Source organism: Mustela nigripes, chromosome 3 (genome assembly GCF_022355385.1).
Source record: "Mustela nigripes isolate SB6536 chromosome 3, MUSNIG.SB6536, whole genome shotgun sequence".
Lineage (NCBI taxonomy): Eukaryota > Metazoa > Chordata > Mammalia > Carnivora > Mustelidae > Mustela > Mustela nigripes.
Window position 1 is genome coordinate 66,332,555 of NC_081559.1, and position 21,423 is coordinate 66,353,977.

The 21,423-nt window shown below is 40.0% G+C and overlaps 1 protein-coding gene across 1 annotated transcript in view; it reads left to right on the forward strand.

The window, feature by feature from the left end:
* Positions 1 to 21,032, forward strand: part of GORASP2 (golgi reassembly stacking protein 2) — a 37,694-nt gene extending 16,662 nt beyond the window's left edge. The window contains exons 2-10 of the mRNA XM_059394146.1: positions 4,675 to 4,755; positions 5,832 to 6,035; positions 6,756 to 6,842; positions 8,021 to 8,151; positions 10,985 to 11,117; positions 13,032 to 13,155; positions 16,814 to 16,900; positions 18,012 to 18,122; positions 19,698 to 21,032. Of these exons, the coding sequence (XP_059250129.1) occupies positions 4,675 to 4,755; positions 5,832 to 6,035; positions 6,756 to 6,842; positions 8,021 to 8,151; positions 10,985 to 11,117; positions 13,032 to 13,155; positions 16,814 to 16,900; positions 18,012 to 18,122; positions 19,698 to 20,038 (1,299 nt within the window). The 3' untranslated portion in view covers positions 20,039 to 21,032. The remainder of the gene's footprint in view (positions 1 to 4,674; positions 4,756 to 5,831; positions 6,036 to 6,755; positions 6,843 to 8,020; positions 8,152 to 10,984; positions 11,118 to 13,031; positions 13,156 to 16,813; positions 16,901 to 18,011; positions 18,123 to 19,697) is intronic.
* The last annotated feature ends 391 nt before the right edge of the window (positions 21,033 to 21,423 follow it).

Genomic DNA, 21,423 nt, shown 5'->3' on the forward strand with positions numbered 1-21,423 from the left:
AGATCATGACCTGAGCCGAAGGCAGCGGCTTAACCCACTGAGCCACCCAGGCGCCCGAGAGACACATTTTGAAAGATGATTTCTTTTAACATCTTAGGTCTTTTTCTTTCCTCCAAAGGGATGAGAGACGTTAATATCTGGTTAGAAAAATAATGTAGTGTCCAGGAATTTGTTGGTTATAAAAATTTGCCCTCAGGTAGTGATTGCAGAGTTAGGAAGCAAAGTTTAAGATTTGTAGGACTCCTGGGGTGCCTGGCTGGTTCAGTCAAAAGAGCATGCTACCCTTGGTCTTCGGGTCATGTGTTCCAGCCCCATGTTGGTGTAAAAATTACTTAAATAAATAAACTTTAAAAAAAAAAAAAAGATTTCTTCCAAGCATCAAACATGCCAGTACATATTTAAAAAAAAAAAATTTGGGGGCGCCTGGGTGGCTCAGTGGTTAAGCCGCTGCCTTCGGCTCAGGTCATGATCTCAGGGTCCTGGGATCGAGTCCCGCATCGGGCTCTCTGCTCAGCAGGGAGCCTGCTTCCTCCTCTCTCTCTCTGCCTGCCTCTCTGCCTACTTGTGATTTCTCTCTGTCAAATAAATAAATAAAATCTTTAAAAAATAAAATAAAATAAAATAAAAAAAATTAAAAAAAAATTTTGTAAAACTCCTATCATATGTCAGCCTTAGCTCAGTGTTTCATAATCTCATTCACTCTCTACAGTATTCTTGTAAAGTAGATGACATTATCGTTTACTTGCAAATGAAAAAACTGAGGCCCAGAAAGAAAAATACACTTTCCCAAGCTCACACAGCTAATAAATAGGTAAAATCATGCCTCAAAACCACATCAGTCTTGAATTCTAGAATTCAAGAATTCTAGAATTCTGTCTTTTCGTTGTACATTTTTTTCAAAATCTTGTAAAATCTTAACTATTATACTTAACCAGTTTAACCTATTCATCTTAAATTGCTGTAGTATCTGTCCCAATAATAAATGCTGATGACCTATAGAACCAGGTAGGCAGGTAGATAGATGGGTTTTTGTTTCGTTTTGTTTTTTAATTTAACGTGGTTTGAAGGAAGCTGGCAGTGAATCAGCAATTGAAAGGTATTAGAGTAGACAGAAAGAATTGAAGTAATAACATGATGCTTGAAAAATTAGGTGCCTAAGAGATTCTTGTCAGTGGATAATATTGCCAGAGAAACTTACTCTGTGGATGTTTAATTTCCTATGTTCTAGATCGTATTTTCCATGCTATGAAATGTAGGAAATTTAAGTATATTAGAGTCAAAGAGCATTTTCTAGGGCTCCCTCTGCTGGCTCTCTATTAGTAATTAAGATACCTAGTTGCCAGAATGATGCTGGTACTAATGATGGAAGTAATTTAGGAAAGAAATTAATTTCAAGGTCTGTTAGAGGAGATCGATGTTTGTAGCAAATGCAAATAGAAAAATAGAGAACTCGGGGCGCCTGGGTGGCTCAGTGGGTTAAGCCGCTGCCTTCGGCTCAGGTCATGATCTCAGAGTCCTGGGATCGAGTCCCGCATCGGGCTCTCTGCTCAGCGGAGAGCCTGCTTCCCTCTCTCTCTCTGCCTGCTCTCCATCTACTTGTGATTTCTCTCTGTCAAATAAATAAATAAAATCTTTAAAAAAAAAAAAAAGAAAAGAAAAATAGAGAACTCTAAGCTTATTTATTTTAGAATTCTTACTTGGCTATTGAATCTCTTGAGTTATGGGGCAGAACACCTCTAATGGCATTGGAAACTTTCCATTTCAAACAAATAGTGGTAAAACTTTAGACTTGAAGGGTGGCATGATAGGCATCAGGGTGTGGGATCAACTTTCTTAGGTGGTGATAATATTACAAAAGTACTGTCTTTGGTCCTTGTTAACTAAAAGGTGAACTTTTGGCAGCCTTAGTGGAGAATTCTGAAACTGCTCAATGAACTGGTTGGTTTCTAGAAAAAGGTCATTTAGAAATATTCAGAGAATTAGGTGATTAGATAAGGACCTTACTAAATGAGAAACTCCACGGTGAGGGGGTTCCATGGATCCAGCTAAACCATACCTCTGACTAAAAGAGGTAATTATCCTTTTTTCAAACCCAAGGCATTTCACACCTGATTTCTAGGCACCTAATAGGCATTTCACACTTAGTAGATGATGACTCTTTCCCAGCTAGCCGTGACTTGACCTCACTTTTCTTCTCATAATAGCTCCAGAAAGCTACTGTTTCCCTTTCAGAGTTGCCTTTTGAGGAGAAATCTGCCTGCTACTTTGAGTTCTAGACATTTTGCTTGGTAATACGTAGAATATAAAATATCCCCCATTTAAGAAAAGTGCTTATAAAGAAACTAAACAAGTATGTGCTGATTATTTTCATTAGAGCTAATACTTGTAAATAATAAATCCCTTTGATATTTAACTTGTTTAACTTACAAAAGTGATGTAGTCCCAAATTTGCAGGAAAATTTATGTAAAGCAAGATTAAACAGTTTAAATAAGTTAAGCATTGAACCATCTTTATAATGGACAACTGTTTCTTACTGTGACAGATGAAGAAGACCTAGTTTTACTTCTTCAGAAGTAATGATAGTGTAATTTGGTTTTAAATAAATAAAAGGTAGCATCAGTTCAGGAACTAATGAATGTATTATTAATCCAAGATTAAGTATCATTATTCCAAGAAGCTTGGTATTAGAGGAACAGATTCTGGAAACAATCTGAGTTCCATTTTGAAAGCATTAAAATGATTTGTTACTGTGCAGATAGCTACAGATTTATGTATGGATGAATGTGTATCGTTTGGATAACTTAATAAGGAATTCACTGTTAGAATTGTTAGGACTATTACAGATCGTCAGCCTGCAAATATCAAAGCAAACCTTGCTTCCATAGGATAGTATTGACAGTATAAAATAACGTCAATCGGAACAAAAAGTCCTTAGAACATGAAAATATTTTAGAGGAAATGCAAAGTGTATTGTTTAAATTTTTTGTTGTTCTGTCATATTACTACTCTTAATAGCACCTAATATTTTTATTACTGTAAATTCAGAAAATTTAATAGTTAAATTTTAGTCTATTTCAAAATTGGGATGCTAAATATTTGAGTGGTTGAGAATCTAAGTAATCTTAGTCTTCCATTTAAAGTCCCCTCCAGGGTTGCCTGGGTGGCTCAGTCGGTTAAGTGGCTTTCTTTAGCCCAGGGTCCTGGGATCGAGCCCCACATGGGGCTCCCTGCTCAGTAGAGAGCCTGCTTCTCCCTCTCTTTCTGCCTGCTTCTCTGCCTACTTGTGCTTTCTCTCTGTCTCTGTCAAATAAATAAATAAATCTTACAAAAAAAAAAAAAAGTGCCATATAAGTTTGACTCCATGCTTTCTTTCCAGCCTTCATACTGGACTAATAGTTGCAAGATAAACTTCTGAGTTTAACCTCTACCATGAGCCAGCAGGACCACAGGCAGGTCATGGGATGGTTTCTTTACCTGTAAATAAAGGAACTACACAAATTCTGTGGTATTTGCACCTTATTTGGAGAAGACATTTGAAAATCTAATGAAAGCTCTGGATCTTTATACCCAGAAAACTGCTGATTCATATAAAATGTTGCATGTAACTACAGGAGCTGCCGTGTGCCTGAAGCCATCCGCAGACTTCAGCTTAAAGATACCCCTGGATTGTAGATTTTCTGATTTTCAAAATCTGTAATTCTGTATTTCTATCCCACACCATCCTGTTGTCTAGCTGTATTATATTAACTTCATTTTTTCATACTCCTAGATTTTTACTCAATATTTCAACCTTCAGATGTCCTTTTTTATCCCTCTTATCTATCCTCACCTTTTAAACCCTCAACCTAAAGCACAGCTCAGATATCTCCTTTTTTTTCTGTGAAGCTTCTTCAGTCAGAATTAATTTTCTCCTTAGAACTTTGTAGCTCCGTCATAGCTCTTAAACTCGCTGGTCTTGTACTCCAGTTATTAGAGGGCTGTGTGTCCTCTATTTTCCCTTCCTCCTCTTATCTGTTCCTTAACAGATAGTGAATATCTTTTTTTTTTTTTTTTTTTTTTTAAAGATTTTATTTATTAATTTGACAGAGAGAAATCACAAGTAGACAGAGAGGCAGCCAGAGAGAGAGAGAGGGAAGCAGGCTCTCTGCCGAGCAGAGAGCCCGATGCGGGACTCGATCCCAGGACTCTGAGATCATGACCTGAGCCGAAGGCAGCAGCTTAACCCACTGAGCCACCCAGGCGCCCCGATAGTGAATATCTTGACATCAGCAATTATGTTCCTGTTAGTTTTGTAATTGAATGGTGCCTTACCAGTAGTAGTTGTGGAATGAATGCTTGCTGAATTAATTTGAGTTTGTCACTTAGTTGTGATGACTGTTATGTGCTATATCCTGGAAAGGTTGACACCCCCCCCCAAAAGTAGGTGGTGTGAACTAGAACTGTAGAGAAAGAACCTCATATATGGGATGAATTTGAAGAATGGGTAGAATTTAGGGAGGTGCAAGGGCCACATCTGGGAGAGATGACGAGAAATGAGAGAATTCATATGTTTTTACCTGTATTTCCTTATCAGTGAAATTAGTCTATTTTTACTGAAAATAGGTATTAAAATTTAGCTTACAGTTTTTAGTTAAGCTTTGTATTTTACATTTTTGGCACTTTTGTTTTTACAGGTACAAGAAAATTCCCCAGGACATAGAGCTGGACTGGAGCCATTCTTTGATTTTATTGTTTCTATTAATGGTTCGAGATTAGTAAGTTAAGCTTTTTGTAGTTTCAACTATAATGTGTTGTAATCCTTTGAAATGGAATTTTTTCAGATTATCTGTGGTGGTTGTATATTAGTTTTAAACATTATATGGAGTATGATACCAGTTTATAAAACTTATGTAAGGAAATACAAAAATGTCTAATATAGAATACTATACCTTACCCTTCAGTGATTATTGTAGGAGAATAAAATAGCTCCTAATATTTTTATTAGGACACTTTTTTATATGTTGAATATTTAATTTTCTTAAGCAGAAATAAGATGAAAAAGTTTGCTTTTTCAATGATTTCAGACCTTTGTATGCTTGAATTAGTAAAGACACCTTCTCAAATAAATTTGAGAAGCAAAATTTCATGATATATAAATAATATTTTTAGAACCAGATAGAAAAGTATGTTCCAAAAATACAGAATTAAAACCATCTTTTGTAAGTTGCTTTTAGTTTACTTGTAGTAAAGTCTTAAAGGAAAAAAATTATAATTTCACTAAAGGAAATTCTTACAACAATGGCTACTTGTCTTTTTTTTTTTTTTCTGTAGCAGTTTTAAGATTTTGTTTATTATTTATCAGCATCTCCTATGTAAGAGCCTTTATTCATTTATGTAATGAAATATTTAACATGCTGCTTCTATTTTTCTTTCCTGCCAGTTCCTAGTAAATAAATAAGGCGTGTATTTGGGAGTGCTGTCCAAAATTAAACCACAACATCAGCAAATGTCTTAGATTTTAAAATCAAAGTCATACCAACTCTGTTAGTAATATGACTTCTTATGGAATATTTTGGGTTTTTTAGCACTAAAACCCTAGATCACTTCAAATAATGTTGGGTTGCAAAATTCATAATCCATAGTCTGCTATTAGAAGAAAGTCTGAAGTTGGTAACATAGGAGTTCTTAATTTTCAACATTCTTTCACCTCAAGGAACATTTGAATGTTAGTGGCAGCTTTACCTGTTGGATGTTTTATTTATGTTGATTATTAATATTACTCTTATAGGGCTTTAGCTTAAGCTAATTAAGTTTTTATTTATTAAGAAAAATGATTTCTTTGTCTTCACAGAATAAAGACAATGACACTCTAAAGGATCTACTGAAAGCAAATGTTGAAAAGCCTGTAAAAATGCTGATCTACAGTAGTAAAACACTGGAGCTGCGAGAGACATCTGTCACCCCCAGCAACATGTGGGGCGGCCAGGGCTTGCTGGGAGTGAGCATTCGTTTCTGCAGCTTTGATGGGGCAAACGAAAATGTTTGGCACGTATTGGTAGGTGTTAGCTCTGAGCTGTTACTTACAGTTTACGAAACGAGGTAGAAGGGCGCTGTCTTCATCTTAGTTGGATTGTAGAGGTGTTATTATTAGGCTATTTTTGGTTTCTGAAAATTAGAATTCATTCCTGTAGGTTAACAGATTTTAATAATTTCGAAAGAGAAACAAATACAGATGCCCAAGAACTATTTTTCTCATGATTCATCATCCATTAGAAGGACAAATGTCAAAGCAGATAGCTACAGATAGCTGAAATAATAAATATTTTTTAAAAATGAAATAGATTAATAAATATTTTAAATTTTTATTAAATATGTGATTCTTATGCTTGTAATTTAAATGTATTTTTTCCATAACTTCTGATATGTGATATGTCTAACAAGATAGAAATATAAGGGTTTTATGGGGCACCTGGGTGGCTCAGTTAAGTGTCTGCCTTCGGCTCAGGTCATGATTCCAGAGTCTCAAAATCAAGCCCCACATTGGGCTCCTGCTCAGTGGGGAGCCTGCTCCTCTCTCTCTCCCTCCCCTCACTGCTCGAGTCTGCTTCTCAGCCCACTTATGCACTCTTTAAAATAAAAGAAAATCTTAAAAAAAAAAGAAAGAAAAGGAAATATAAGGGGTTTTTAAATAACTAAAGTTAAGGACTATGAAATGCAAATTTGGAAGATAATTTTATATACATTAATTTTGGGGTTTGTTTTTGTGTTATTCTAGGAAGTAGAATCAAATTCTCCTGCGGCACTGGCAGGTCTCAGACCTCACAGCGATTATATCATTGGAGCAGATACAGTCATGAATGAGGTAATTGGTGTGTTTATTAATAATGAAAGTTACATAACGTTTCCTCATTAATGTTTAAGTTCAGAAGTGTATTCATATACTTCACATTTACAGTTGAAATTTAGGTCTTTGCTAATCAAGATAACTTCTGCATCTGTTAAATAGATGTTTAACAGGACAGGGTGTTAAACAGAATGTCTGGGAGGTGTCCTATAAGGTATAGCTGTAGGGAAAAATACATGCCATGTGGCAATTGCACAGATTTTGTATATGATACACAGAAATCTCTGCTAGGAGTTCCTGCTGGCTCAGTCAATTGAGCATCCAACTCTTGATTTTGGCCCAGGTCATGATCTTGGGATCATGGGATGGAGCCCAAGCTCTGCACTCAGTGGGGAGTCTCCTTGACGATTCTCTCCCTCTTCTGATTCTCTCCCTCTTCTGCTCGTCTCACTCTTGTGAGCACACTCTCAAATAAATCTTTAAAAATAAAACAGTCTCTTACATATACCTCAGGACTAAAGCAGATGCCCGTTTGGGTTATTGATTTCATTTTCTCTTCCCCTTATTTTACGGGAACAAATTTGGCTCAGCTATTTTAGATCCCTTTCCTTGTCTGTGAGGTAGTGGAAGTATATATGGCTAAATGAAAAATGAGAGAAAAATAAGAGGCCCAGATAACCAGGTCTTACTAATGAAGAGTAGGGGCACCTGGGTGGCTCAGTCAGTTGAACATCCGAGTCTTAATTTTGGTTCACGTCATGATCTCATAATTTCAGGGTCATGAGATTGAGCCCTGTGTCAGGCTCCCCGGGGAGTCTGCTTGAGATTCTCTCCCTCCCACCCTGTGTGCACGCTCGCTTGTGCTCTCTCTCAAATGAAGAAATAAATGTTTAAAAGAAGATAATGAAGAGTAAAAGCAGAATATATAGAATTTGGTTGTAGAAGAGTTCTACTAAAATTGCTGACCAGGTCTTAAGGAACTGGAGATAAGGCATTGCACATAGGAGATAGGTAAAATATTTGAAATCTTGTTTGGAGTATTGGTTTTAAGGAATGAATTTTATGTCTAGCAGCAGGGCCTACAATCTGTACTTTTTAAAAGTTTTCCAGGTGATTCTGCTATTAGCCAAGTTTGAGACCCACTGTTTTGAAGTTGAGTAACATAAATATGTTTTCCTCCTGTGATGCTTCTACAGTCTGAAGATCTGTTCAGCCTTATTGAAACACATGAAGCAAAACCACTGAAACTTTATGTGTATAATACAGACACTGATAACTGTCGAGAAGTGATTATTACACCGAATTCTGCATGGGGTGGTGAAGGCAGGTAAGGCCATTTTTCAGACAAAGTTATGATTTCTTAAACTTACCAGTAGATATTATAAAATCATTGCTTTTATTTTGAAACACGTTATTAGTTTATTTTACGATTTCTCTTGAGAAAAGGAAAGAGCTAATTTAGAATCCTGAAACTGGTAATCAACTAGTAATCCATTTTTCTAAAGCATATATTTAGGTAGTGTGGTATGTGTATATACTATGCTCCTTTCTTTACTGATTTAAGATCGAACAGCCTTGTTTCATTTCCTTATTTTAATAAAATAGTTTTCAGTTTTATTTTCCTAGTTCCCTTCCCCAACAATGGGGTAACACAGGTGTAACTTTCTCTAGCTGTTGGGGAAATTTCTTAGCCATTTGTGGAAACTGTTGGCTTTCAAAAATGACTGATTTCAAGCAAAAGTTAGACAGAATTACAACAACAAAAAGCAACTTAGAGGGATGCCTGGGTGGCTCAGTTGGTTAAGCATTTGCCTCCATCTCAAGTCATGATCCTGGGGTCCTGGAATCGAGCCACACATTCAGGCTCCTTGCTCAGCGGGTAGCCTGCTTCTCCCTCTGCCTGCCACTCCCCCTGCTTGTGTGCTCTCTCTCTGACAAATAAATAAAATATTAAAAGAGAAGAAAAGTAGCTTAAAAAATTATCAAGCCAAGCAGAGAAGCAAATTGTAGAAAATCAGTTTTCCAGGACCATTCATCAAGTCCTTTTCCCTAATTTCAAAAAGCCAAAGCAAAGCAAGCATGAGGACTTGACTTCGCTTCTTCAGGTCTTTCAGCTGTTGTTTAAATTGTACAAGTTTTTCATTATTCTGTAGCTGACTGTATGTTGCAACCAGAATGCTAGCTTGTTGCAATTTGAGAAAATAGATAGAGGTATCACCTTAAGAATCTGGACTGTCTGGGGCAGTTCTTGATCAAGTTATTTTCCATTGTCCAGGTTTGTAAACACACAGAAATATGATCTCAGGGCATTCAAAATCGACTCATTTCAGAGGGACTGCCTCATATTTAAACTAAATTTGTAGAGAAGCTGCTGTGTTTAATATTAGTATAGCAAATACTTAGTTTATAATAGAAATATTTCCCCTTTCCAGTTAGAAAAACACTCAGGTCAGATTAGTATCACAAGAGTACTTGGTAAACAGAATCAAAAGTGCAAGGAAGAGATTCTGAAGATGGTGAAGTCCAGATGCAAAGAACATCACTAATTCTAAGAACCTTGTTTTTATTTATTTGTTTATTTTTTAAAAGATTTTATTTATTCATTTGACAGAGATCACAAGTAGGTGGAAAGGCAGGCAGAGAGAGAGAGAGGAGGAGGAGGAAGCAGACTCCCTGCTGAGCAGAGAGCCCAATGTGGGGCTCAATCCCGGGACCCCGGGATCATGATCTGAGCTGAAGGCAGAGGCTTTAGCCCACTGAGCCACCCAGGCGCCCCAGAACCTTGTTTTTAAATGCCTCCCTCTGAAAGGCTATCATTGATCAGTTTAAATTATTTATTCTTACTTTCTTCCTCTTTAGTTCAGTGAGAATTGCAGATTTGATGGTAGAAAGGATGAAAAGGGAGCCAGGAAATAAGTAATTTTGTAATATGAAACATCATTGTAAAATTAGATTTGGACTAGGAAGAGCTGGAGTTGGCCACTACGTGCTCTCCCAGCTTTTGGTGGTGGTAGTATCCACAGAAATAATAAATGCCTTGGCAGGAGAGAGGCACAAAGATAACCATGTGTAGCCCTCTCAGGAAGTATCAAGTAGTTTGGGAGATAAAGGCAATCTTGATAGAAACCCAAGATGGAATCTGATTGTGAAGAGCTTACCATGGACAGAAATTTGGATAGACCCCGGGCAGTGGGACTCTGAATCACTGTACCCGTGAAGGGTACCCGTGGAGGCGGGCGTTGGTTCCAAACGGAAGAAACCAACTGTTGTTGTCCTAAGCAAACATGAGTTTACTGCTCTGGAGTTGCTTGTATAATCAGAGAAACAGCAAAAGTATCAGACATGGGAATGACAGAACTCAGCACCACTAGGGAGTTACAGAGGAAGGAAATGAGCAGTTTTCATTAGTATTCTACTGATGTGATGAAGCCATTTCTGTTTTTCTGTCACTCCCAAGTTTTGCAGCCATGGGCAGGAGAGGTAGATTGGCCTGCTTTGGGTTGTGAATGTTATTCCTTGGTTTGGATAAGGCCCCCTGATGGACAGTCCCACCAGCACTACACAGAGCACAGAGAAGTAATTCTCCAAAACAAAGAAGGAAAACAGAATCTTGGGAGGCCAGCAGACTGTGAAAAGAAGCAGTGTGATTATGTCTTATTAAAAAGATGCCTCTGGTGGCAGTGGGAGGATGAAGTAGAAGGAATCTGGATTAATTTGGATTGATTTGTGTCAGGTTCTGAAATAGAACTTCAGGCTGTGTAAGTGACATCATCATACAGAAGTTCTTGGAGCTCTTGAGTGGAAAGGCTATATGTCATTCATTGGGCAAATAATTACTGTCTGCCATGTGCCAGGAACTGTTACGGCAGTAAACAAAATGAGGTCTCTGCCCTGAAGGACCTTAACATTTTATTGGGGGAGACAAAAAATAAATAAATGGTGCAGTGTGTTAGACGAGGATAAATGCTTGAAGAAAAATAAAGAAAATAAGGGTAATGTCTGGTGGAGGGAAGGATGCTGTTTTATAAAGGGTGGTCAGGAAAGACCTCTGATAGGATGACGTTATTTAAAAGAATGGAAATCGGTTTTGTATTTCAAAATCTCAGAGAAATGCAAGCTATGATAACAATAACTTTAAGAAAAAAAAAATATTTTCGTAGCCTAGGATGCGGCATTGGATACGGTTATTTGCATCGAATACCAACACGCCCGTTTGAAGAAGGGAAGAAAATTTCTCTTCCTGGACAGATGACTGGTACACCTATTACTCCTCTTAAAGATGGGTTTACAGAGGTAAGATACCTTCACTACTGGTGACATCACACAATTTCCAGTAAAACAAATCATCAGGTGTCTGTGGGGGGGTGAGGGGGAAAGCCCTGATGGTGATAGGGCAGGTGAGGAGGTAAATGCTGACCATGGTGAACATGAAGTTCCTGTATGATAGCCAGATGGCTAGCCTGTGGATCTGGATTTCAGGAACAAGGATAAGACTAGAGATACAGATTTGGGAATCCTCAGCAGAGGGAGGGTAATTTAGCCTAATGTGAACGGTGATCAAAATTGTCAGGGGATTGGGCATGGATGGGTCAGAGGACTGAGTCTGGAATCTTGAACATTCCTAATATTTAAATGAATGGGCAGAAAGGGGATTCAGCAAAGGGAGCTCAGTAGAAATCCTAAGGAAGGACAGAGCTTCAAGAAAGAAGGCATGTCGACTCTGAGGTACTAAGAGAAGTCAGGTGAGAGGACTGAAAAACACATGTCCTGGGTGAGAGCATTTCAGACACCGGCGGGGTGCAGCTACCAGACCACGGGGACAGAAGGCAAACATGGGTGATAAGGTGATGATGAGAGCTGGTGCTTAGTGTTTCAAGAAACTTAACTGAGAAAGCAGAGCAAGATGCTGTGTGGGAACTATTACAGGATCAAAGTGAGGCTTTTTAAGGAATAAGATATTTGCACAGGCTTATAGGCTTTTAAAATGTTTTCTATGCAAGTCTCACAGGACATTAACTTTCTCGTCTACATGAATAAGTAAGAACTGAACATCCGGAAGGGAGTGCTACCATTGTAAAGACAGGGCTGCCACCACTCTCATTTTTTGGTACACGATTTGGCCATCCCCAGTTCTAGAGAAAGTGAAGAGGAGCTAGAGAAGTGGAACCTTTCCTCACTCTCCACCCCTGCCCTTGGCCGATGGCCAGAGCCCATGTCATTCCATGCTTAGATTCCTACCACCGTGTCTGCTGCTCCTCATTCAGTGGTTTCTGCCCCAGTTTTAAGCTTGTGGGCAGTCTGAGAAGACCATAGGGTGAAATGGCAGCTAGAGAAAAGGGCCAGAATGCAAGTTGTGTTGGAATGTGCCAGGGGGCACTGGAGTTGGCAGAAGTTGAAGAATCCAGAGGTGAAACCACCCATCCATAGAAACCACGTAGACTTACTTATCCCTCCCACGCCCCGGAAGGTAGAGGTCTGGCTGCCACATTCATTCACTGGTGAGAGAAGATAAGATGGACTCACGAGGTTAGAGTCTTGAGAAACTTCAAGGACTCTATCATGGTATTAAGACTTCTGAGCTGATTTCTTCCATGAACAGTGAAAGTTAAAAACTGGCTGAGAACTCAAGAGTAGAGGAAAGGTGGAGTAAAGTGATTTGGGGACAGCTATGAAGGGGAGGAAAGAGGAGAATCTCCTTCTAGAGGAGTGTGTGTGACGGGGGAGATGCCATGTTATCAAGAGACTGGAAGTGACACGACAGAGAGATTGGGCTTTGACAGGTAACAGCAATAGGAAGGAGTGTCTGAAGGCAGAAGTCCCAGGTAAAACTTCTGACAGCTAGTTTAATCAAAAAAGGTATCTGTTAAGAAATAAAACAAATGAGCAAACAAAAAAGAGAAAAAGGCAATCTGAGAAACAGATGCTTAACTGTAGCAAACAAACAGATGGTTACCAGAGGGGCAGGTGGAGGTTGGGTGACACAGGTGATGGGGATTGAGGAAAGCACTCGTGATGTGCACCGGGTGATGTATGGAAGTGTTAAATCACTTTTATTCAACTGAAAGTAATACTACACTTTGTGTTAACTGGGATTTAAATTAAAACTTTTGTTTAAAAAAGGTATCTGTAGGAACAATAAGAGACAATATCTGTATGTCCTTTCAAGTAAACTTGAGTAATTTTTTTCTTTCCTTCTTTTTTTGGTAGGTCCAGCTGTCCTCAGTTAATCCCCCATCTTTGTCACCACCGGGAACTACAGAAATTGAACAGGGTCTGTCTGGACTTTCTATTAGCTCAACTCCACCAGCTGTCAGTAATGTTCTCAGTACAGGTGTGCAGAAAAATCTATTCTCTTTTCAACCCACTTTGTTTTACATGATACTCTTAACCGTCTCTGGTTAAAGAATTTTAAAACTTAATGCCGATGTACTTTGAAAACTGTAAATACGCTCTGCATTTAAACCTCTTCTCATGTATTTTAGAGTCGGGACTTCTCTTAGCTTGGACAAGTTATAGAGTCGGACTGTACCTTTCAGTTCTGTTTAATTGTCTCTCTACTCAACATATGTTTGCATTATCCCATCCCCCGGGTAGTAAACACTGGAGATACACACGGGAGCAAGACACCGTTCTCCCTGGGGGTTCAGTCTTGTGCAGGGGACACAGGCATGTCTTCCTCCCTTTTTTTTATTTCTTATTCTACCCATACAGTCCTTTATTGTTTTAGTTTTTTTCCAACAGCTTTATTGATACACAGTTCACATAGCATACAAGTCACCCATTTAAAATAAATAGTGCAGTGGGATTTATTTCTCTGTATTTGCGAAGTTGTGCACCCATCACGTCAGTCAATTTCAGAACGTCTCATTAGCCCAAAAGAAACCCTGTGCGCTGTCAGTCCCTCACTGTTTTTCCCCAACCCCTCAGGCCTAGACATTCCTAATATCCTTTCTCGTTCTGTATTTTTGCCTAATCTAGACATTTCATGCAATTTGCATGGTTTCTGCGACTGACTTCTTCCACTTAGAATAATGTTTCCAAGGTTCATTCACGTGGTAGCATGTAGTATTACTTCCTTTCTGCAGCTAATGTTCCATCATGTGAACATGCCATGTTGTTATTTATCCATCAGTTGTGGGACATTTAGGTTGTTTCTGCTTCTTGGCTGTTAGGAATAACGTTGCTACGAACGTTTGTGTACAAGTTTTTGCATGAACCTATGTCTTCATTTTTTTGGTTATATTCCTTGGCCTGGGATTGCTTGGTCACATGATAATAGATCTTAACTTGGTATGTTGGTTGAGTTTATTTATCTGTTGCCTTTTTAAAAATCACCTGTTTTGATTTTGTTTCTTCATAAAACCAAGAGTATATTACTACTCAATAAATGCTAAGTGAAAGAAATACATAGTTCAGTTTTATCTCATTAATACACATTTATTCTTGAGCTCCTTTTAATATTTTTGTTCACGATTTGTTCACGTTTCCCTTTGTCCTTTGTCCTGGAACGGACTTAAAAGAGATGGAGTCACCAATATGCAGTTAAGGTCAAAGGTATGATTTTTACACTTGGTCCCCTAGATTCAAGTTCCAGCCCTTTTCAGTGTTCATTTTCATTCCCAAAGATGTGTTTTTCTAGATAAAATGTAAAATTTCAATTTTCAGAATTAAAAATTTCAGACATTGCCTAGGGTAGGTGGCATGGTATTATGAACCACGCCCCCCTCCCACCACCACCACCCAGCCTCACCAGTCTGCACTATGGTGACCTGCTTTTCTACCCCCTACCCTTTGCTGTTTTCTTCCCAGCTTTTTTGAAATGTAACTAACTACCATAAAATTAAGTCACTATATGTATGCAGCTCCATGATTTGTAGTAAATTTATGGAGTTGTGAGGTCAGGCCCACAATCCAGGTGTTCAGAACATTTCCTAGATGAAATGAAATGCTAATGTCGCCAATATAAGTCATTGATACAGTTGGGAGGGAATTTAAAGTTTATTTCAATTGAGGGGTGTTGGAATCCTTTTTCATATTGTGATTTCTTTTTCTTAGATTCCATCAGATGGTCTTCTAGTTTATTCCTGAATAGACTTAGTACAGGTGGGCTGGTGTAATGCCCACAGCAGCAGACCGCTCTGTGTCTGAATAACTCTTTTCTCTTTTAGAGTAAGTGTTCCAGTGCCATATCAGAGCTCTTCTGACATCTCTCCTCAAATCACAGTTTCTTTTTGACATTTTAAATCTTCCCTCATTACATTATAGTTATTGTCTTAGAAGCACAGGCACTGAGATCCCTAGCCTTGTTACACTGTAGAGAAATGGCTTCTTAAATATTAAAAGACAGAAATGTCAGTTTCTCAGAAGAGACCAAAACCAACATTTTCACTTAGAGAAAATTGGTTTAAAAATTGAATATTATAGCAACATATAACATGTGAGAACCTGCTTTTTTTTTGTTGTTACTTATCTGTCTTTATTTTTAATTAAATTGCTGCAAAGTAGCCCAGTCAGTAACTGTAGAGACGTTAAAAAGTATCTTAAAAATATATATGTATATATGGATTTGGAAATTTGGGGATTATAAAATTTTAGAAAATGAATATATCCTTTGGAAAGGACATTAATCAGTATGACCATTTTTATACACTCTCTTATGCTTCCTGTCCTGTCCCCTGCTTGCTATTTCTGCAAAGAACTCACACCATTTTACAGGCTGTGTATTTTACTTGCTCAATATCAGACTCCGTTTTCCTTCCCCTCATTAGAATTTATCCTGCAGGTCGTGATTTGTCATTTTGTTATGCTGTACAGTGCATCAGGGCCTACAACAGTGTCCAGCTTATAGTAGGTGCCCCCCAAAACCTTGAGTGGATGAACATATCAGCTACTGATATGTTCAGTAACTTTTTACCTCCATTTTCCTCCAACTTTTTACCTCCATTTCTACAGAAAATTAAATACATAATAAATAACTATCTGAAAAGGGTTCCTTCATGCTTTTTAGGCACAATTCATTCCTGCTTACCATATTTAAGCAGATTTTTATAAGACACTCTGGAATCCATGTACATTGTTACTGTTGTTTGGACAGCAAAACCTCTCACATGAGTAGGTGGTAAACATTAATAGATAACCTTTATTATGTAGTATCCTAAGACTTACTTGCATTTGAAGAACATAACTTCCTCAAGCTAGCATTAGTAAAAAGACTTCAGAGGAGGGTCACAGAACCCATCCATTTCCTATCAAAAGGAAATGGAAATTCGGGAAGCCAGGTCATTCTGTCCATCTCTGGAGGCCCTCATACTCTTGTCTCTTTGAGGCCATCCTCATGACTCCCTTTTCACAGACTGGCATCCATTCTCTCACAGGGCACATGCCCCTGCTGCCCCTAGCAGCCCTGGGTTTATGTGACATTTGGTTCAGGAGCCCAGTAGAGATTGACTGGAATCTTGGAATCCCATTTCTGAATTTATTTTTTTTTTTTAAGATTTTTAAGATTTTATTTATTTGACACACACAGAAATCACAAGTAGGCAGAGAGGGAGGCAGAGAGAAAGGGAAGCAGGCTCTCCGCTGACCAATGTGGGACTCAATCCCAGGACCCTGAGATCATGACCTAAGCTGAAGGCAGAGGCTTGACCCCCTGAGCCACCCAGGCACCCCCATTTCTGAATTTCTTAAACAATTTTCTAATCTAGCCCTGCTTAGGTCAGATGTAAAACTCTTGTCCAGAGGACTTAGCTGGGGTGGGTTTGCAGAGCCTCCTACACCAGTTAGGCCAGACTTTGCTAATAGTCTTCACTAAAGGCCATAGGCAGAGTATGTAGATCAGCTAAGACAGGGAAGCAGCCAGAAACCAGGACTGAATGAAGGCCTTACCATGGTGGGGAAGGAAGGGCGCTGAAGACTCCTAATAAAGTCTGTCCATTCTTTGTCAACTGAATTCGTTAGAAATTTTTTTAAAGATCGTGTTTTCGTTTCAGGTGTCCCAACAGTACCATTATTGCCACCACAAGTAAACCAGTCCCTTACTTCTGTGCCACCAATGAACCCAGCTACTACATTACCAGGTAAGCACCCGGAGACGAGAGGTGCATGTATTAATAATAGTGTGACTAATACTGTGCATCTTTAAAAAAAAAAGGAACAAAAAATCTTACACCTTTGTGGTGACTTTTCAAAAGTCTTTAAATCAATAAAATAATTAATTTTTAAAAAAGAAGTCTTTAAATCTCTTTTTACCTTTGCTGCAACTCTGTGATAAATGAGAGCAGATGTCACTGAGCTGTCCATTACCAGGGGTTGGCAGCTGAGCCTCAGGCTCCTTATCCTCCGCCTGCTACCCCACCAGTACAGTGTGAGGCAGGAAGAAGCAGCATTTAAAAGTCTGTCCTTCCGGGCTTCCTTAGGGCTTTCAGATAGTCATCTCTGTGAATAAATGTTGTGTCCTGAGAGAGAGCATTCACGTTCTTCAGAAGCTCTTAACATAAGCTAGATTTTTTGTTTATTTCTCTTACGGTTCCTAGTGACGACCAAGTGTCTTTATTCATCAGGTGGCAGTCAAATACTCTTTGATGGCTCAAATATACTTGCATTGTGAGAACCTTTAATTGTATGACTAAAGAGGTCATTACATACACATATGAAGCCATGAACTAAATGTGTAAACACACACACACACACACATACACTGGTGAAGAAGTGTGGTAAAATGTTGACATGTGGGAAACTCGAGGGAAAGGTATATAGGGGGTTTCTGTATAAACTTCTGCAACTGTAAGTCTGAAGTTATTTCAGGAAAAAAATTGCAAAGTGGGAGGCACTGTAAACCTCCACCGTCAAAGAGAAGCTAAGTTGCCTTTACTCCTGCCCTTGCTGAGCCACATCAGCCCTTTCTCCACTGCACTCAGGCCGTCTTCATTCTGGCTCTCAGGTCTGGAAGTATGTGGATGGGTTTTAACCCTTACTTAGCCACCTAATCACAGAGCTACAGAAAGACAGTTTGCTGAAGTGAGCTGTTTGGCTCTGGTTACTGTTAATGTTAGGACACAGAGCTGCCAGCCAGCAAGTGGACTTCTACTGTTCTCGCTTTGAAGTGGGTAGTACTTGTTTCAGAACACAAGGATGAAACGTTTTCCCCAGAGGGAGTGGTTTACCTTTTGTTCTCCTCCTCCTCTCTAGGTCTGATGCCTTTACCCACAGGACTGCCTAACCTGCCTGCCCTCCCCAACCTCAACCTCCCCACACCGCACGTCATGCCAGGCGTCAGCTTACCGGAACTCGTGAACCCGGGTATGTTGCCCATCCTGCCTTCCTAGGACTCTGGCCAATAAAAAGCTTTTACCCAGGAAAGCAAATCCTCTATTGCACTTTTTTCCAGAAAGGGTAGATCAGTTTAACAAATTTCAGCTGCTTCAAATTAATCGTTTTTACTTAAAAAAGAAGAAGAAGAATGTTTTTGTGATTGTCCTCTATGTGGCTGCCTCTCCTCCATTTTCCTCTCCTTGTACCCAACATAAGGGCCATCTGCAGAAAGAGAACAGTGTTGTTGTGCTGCTGCTGTTACTGACAGATGGAAGGGGTTCAGTCCCCCCTGGAGGTGAATGAACTCCCTGCTATTCTCCTGTCGTGGGCGGCTGCCCCCAGTGGTGCTTTGGAGCACTCCGTCCCAGGACCTTGGGCTGTGAAACCCTCACCCTGGCTCAGCTGGCTGCATTTGTTATTTGATAGATATTCTCTCTTATTAACAGATGTTTTTATAACAAAAACTGTTGAGATTTTAGCTACAAATAGTTAAGCTAGCCAATATCAAGCGCTTCGGCTCTGATTTTATGCACTGATGGGAATGAAGCGGCAGAGTGTCCCACAGATCTGCTCTTGGAGTTAATGATTACCCACATTACCTTTAACTTGGAGGTGGCTGCGGGTCAGGGATATTCATTTCTAATTTAGGTAGGCACGTGAGTGATGTCAGTGAGCGTACGCTGTCGTGTTTCTGTCTGGGTCACAGTGGCCCAGAGGTACCGCCCCCTCTCTGGGTGTACTCATTACCTGCCCTCATTAACCCGTTTGCTTTTCAGGACGGTGGTTTAAAAAGCAAATGAAGACTGTAAAGTCTAACGTTTACCTATCTTAGCGCTCCCTTTGTTTGCTCTTTTATGCCCCGAATTCTTGGCTGCTTCCACCCTTTTCCCAAATGAACAGACTCCAAGAGCATCGAGGGTTTCGCCAGCCCAGTAATTGCTCTGAACATGTTGTACGTTCTATCTTTCCTTGTTTCTTAAAGAAGTAATGCTCTTTCTTCATTCTGCACTTTGAAATCATCACAGTAAACCCACCAAGTGTAATGGTTACCAGTCACAGGGCTTGAAGAGAGACTGGGTATTTCCGGTGAGGCTAATGGGGAGTAGGGGCTACACGACAAGCCCCTCCAGACCGAGACCCTTCCTCAGTCTCCCCTCAGGGCTTGCTCCCTGTCCTCCTCCTGTTGTCTGTTGAGAGGGCAGCTCTGACCCAACAGTAGGCCGGGGGACTGGGAGTCCCCGCATCCAACGCTAGTGTAGCAGCATTGCCTGCTGGGCAGGCTTCTGTCTGTCCTAACTGGGAGAATCATTTCTTCTCGGAACTGGCCGAATCACATGGGGGTTTTAGAGTCTAGAAGCCTGGAACTTTGCCTCCAGGCCAGCTGGTCTGGCTGTGGATATTTAGGTCTGGAGTGGCCTCCAGCTGAGGACAAGCAGGGATTGTGATACATGTTGCCCTTCCTCAGCTTCGGTTCTCTGGTGAAATGCAAATACACTCGTGTGATGATGACTGCTGCCTTTTTAGTGCTGGTAGGATGTGTGATCTCTGCCATTTCTGTCCTAGGTTTGCCACCTCTTCCTTCCTTGCCTCCCCGAAACTTACCTGGCATTGCACCTCTCCCCATGCCATCCGAGTTCCTCCCGTCATTCCCTTTGGTTCCAGAGGTGTCTTCTGCAGCAAGCTCAGGGGAGCTGCTCTCCTCCCTCCCACCCACCGGCAGCCCACCCTCCGACCCTGTCACGACCACTGCAAGGGCAGACGCTGCCTCCGCACCCGCTGTGGATGTGACGCCCCCCGCCCCCAAGGCCCCCAGCACTGTTGAGGACAGAGGCTGCGAACCCACCCCAGCCAGCGAGAAGCCTGTCTCTGCGGTTACGGATGCGAGTGCCTCCGAGTCACCCTAGCTTTGAAGCGGCCTTCGGAGTCAGCGTGGTGGGCTTATTTAACCACGGGAGCGTGTCTGGAAATGCAAACTATCATTAATTTCATCCTAGTTTGTACCATACCTGTAGGCATCCTGTAAATAATTCTAAGGGGAAAACTGAGGAAGAGGACGTGGGCTTGTATCCTGCCAGGCCGGGGTGGTACTCACAGGCTGGGGAGGGATATGTCAGAGAGTGCTTGTATTTTAAAACAACCAAAAAGAATTGTGAGAGTGGCTTGCTGCCAGGTTTCCACTGCCATTCTTGGGGGTATACATCTTTGGGAAAGGTGGTGACAGGGCATCCACTAGGCTCCCTGTCCCCCTGCTGCTCCTTCTGTAAGAAAATGGAATATTTTATGCCTAGTACTCACACGCAACATTTCTCGTATTTTGTAAATCGTTTTTGAGAATGCAGACCACCTCACTAAATCGTGAAAGGAGAAGCTATTTTACTTTTGGTCTCTGTGAGTCACATCTCTCTAAAGGTTTACATGAAAATTCCAACTAAAGATGTTTGTTAAAGTTAAACAGTGTGCACTATGAATCGAACATCTTTTTATTCAGCCTGTACACAGATCTTTGTTTAGAGCTCTCAGAATTACTCAGACAACATTTTGTAACTGCTGCTGTTGCTTTATACGTCCACCATAAAATGGCATTTAAAAAGAAATAAAGGAGATGTTGCACAGTTTTAAACCAGAAGGTGGCACTTTGTGGCTACTTATTATAGCTCTACTGGAACAGCATAGATACAGCAATAAATTACAGTAATTTTATTTTTCTTCTTGTGGTGCATTTAACTGAGAACGAATTACCATGTATGCACTTGTTCCTTTCTGGTATGTCACAGATCTTTAATGTAATTTTTCATGTCTTATGTTTGCTTTTTCCTAAGTTTTCTAAGAGATGGTAAGTTAAGTGGAATTGATTTATTGAATGAAATTAAATGCATATTATATCTGTTTTTTAACTAAGATGAAAGAGGTTCATTGGTTACTAACCTGATAGTAGCATGAATGTTGCTAAGGGAGCAGCACATGTGCTTGACCTTCATCTCAGCCAGAAACTAGACCTAGCAGCACCAACCAGTGCCCCTAATAGAGGCCTCCATACCAGCCGTTGTTTAGGTCATATCCGTTGCTGGAGCCACATTTATACAGAAAGCTAAATGGGAAAAGAAGACTTCAGCTCTGAGTATAGCTTCTTCTGTTTGCATTGTAAATCTTTCTAGAATATTCCTCTAAATTAACAATCCGGTTTTTGGAGAAGAGCTTCTAACAGGTAGGAAAAATATTCACAAGCATGTTTAAATGTTACATTTTTTTACTTTCTAGGATAGGAGGCTGTTGAGCAAGTTGTTATTGC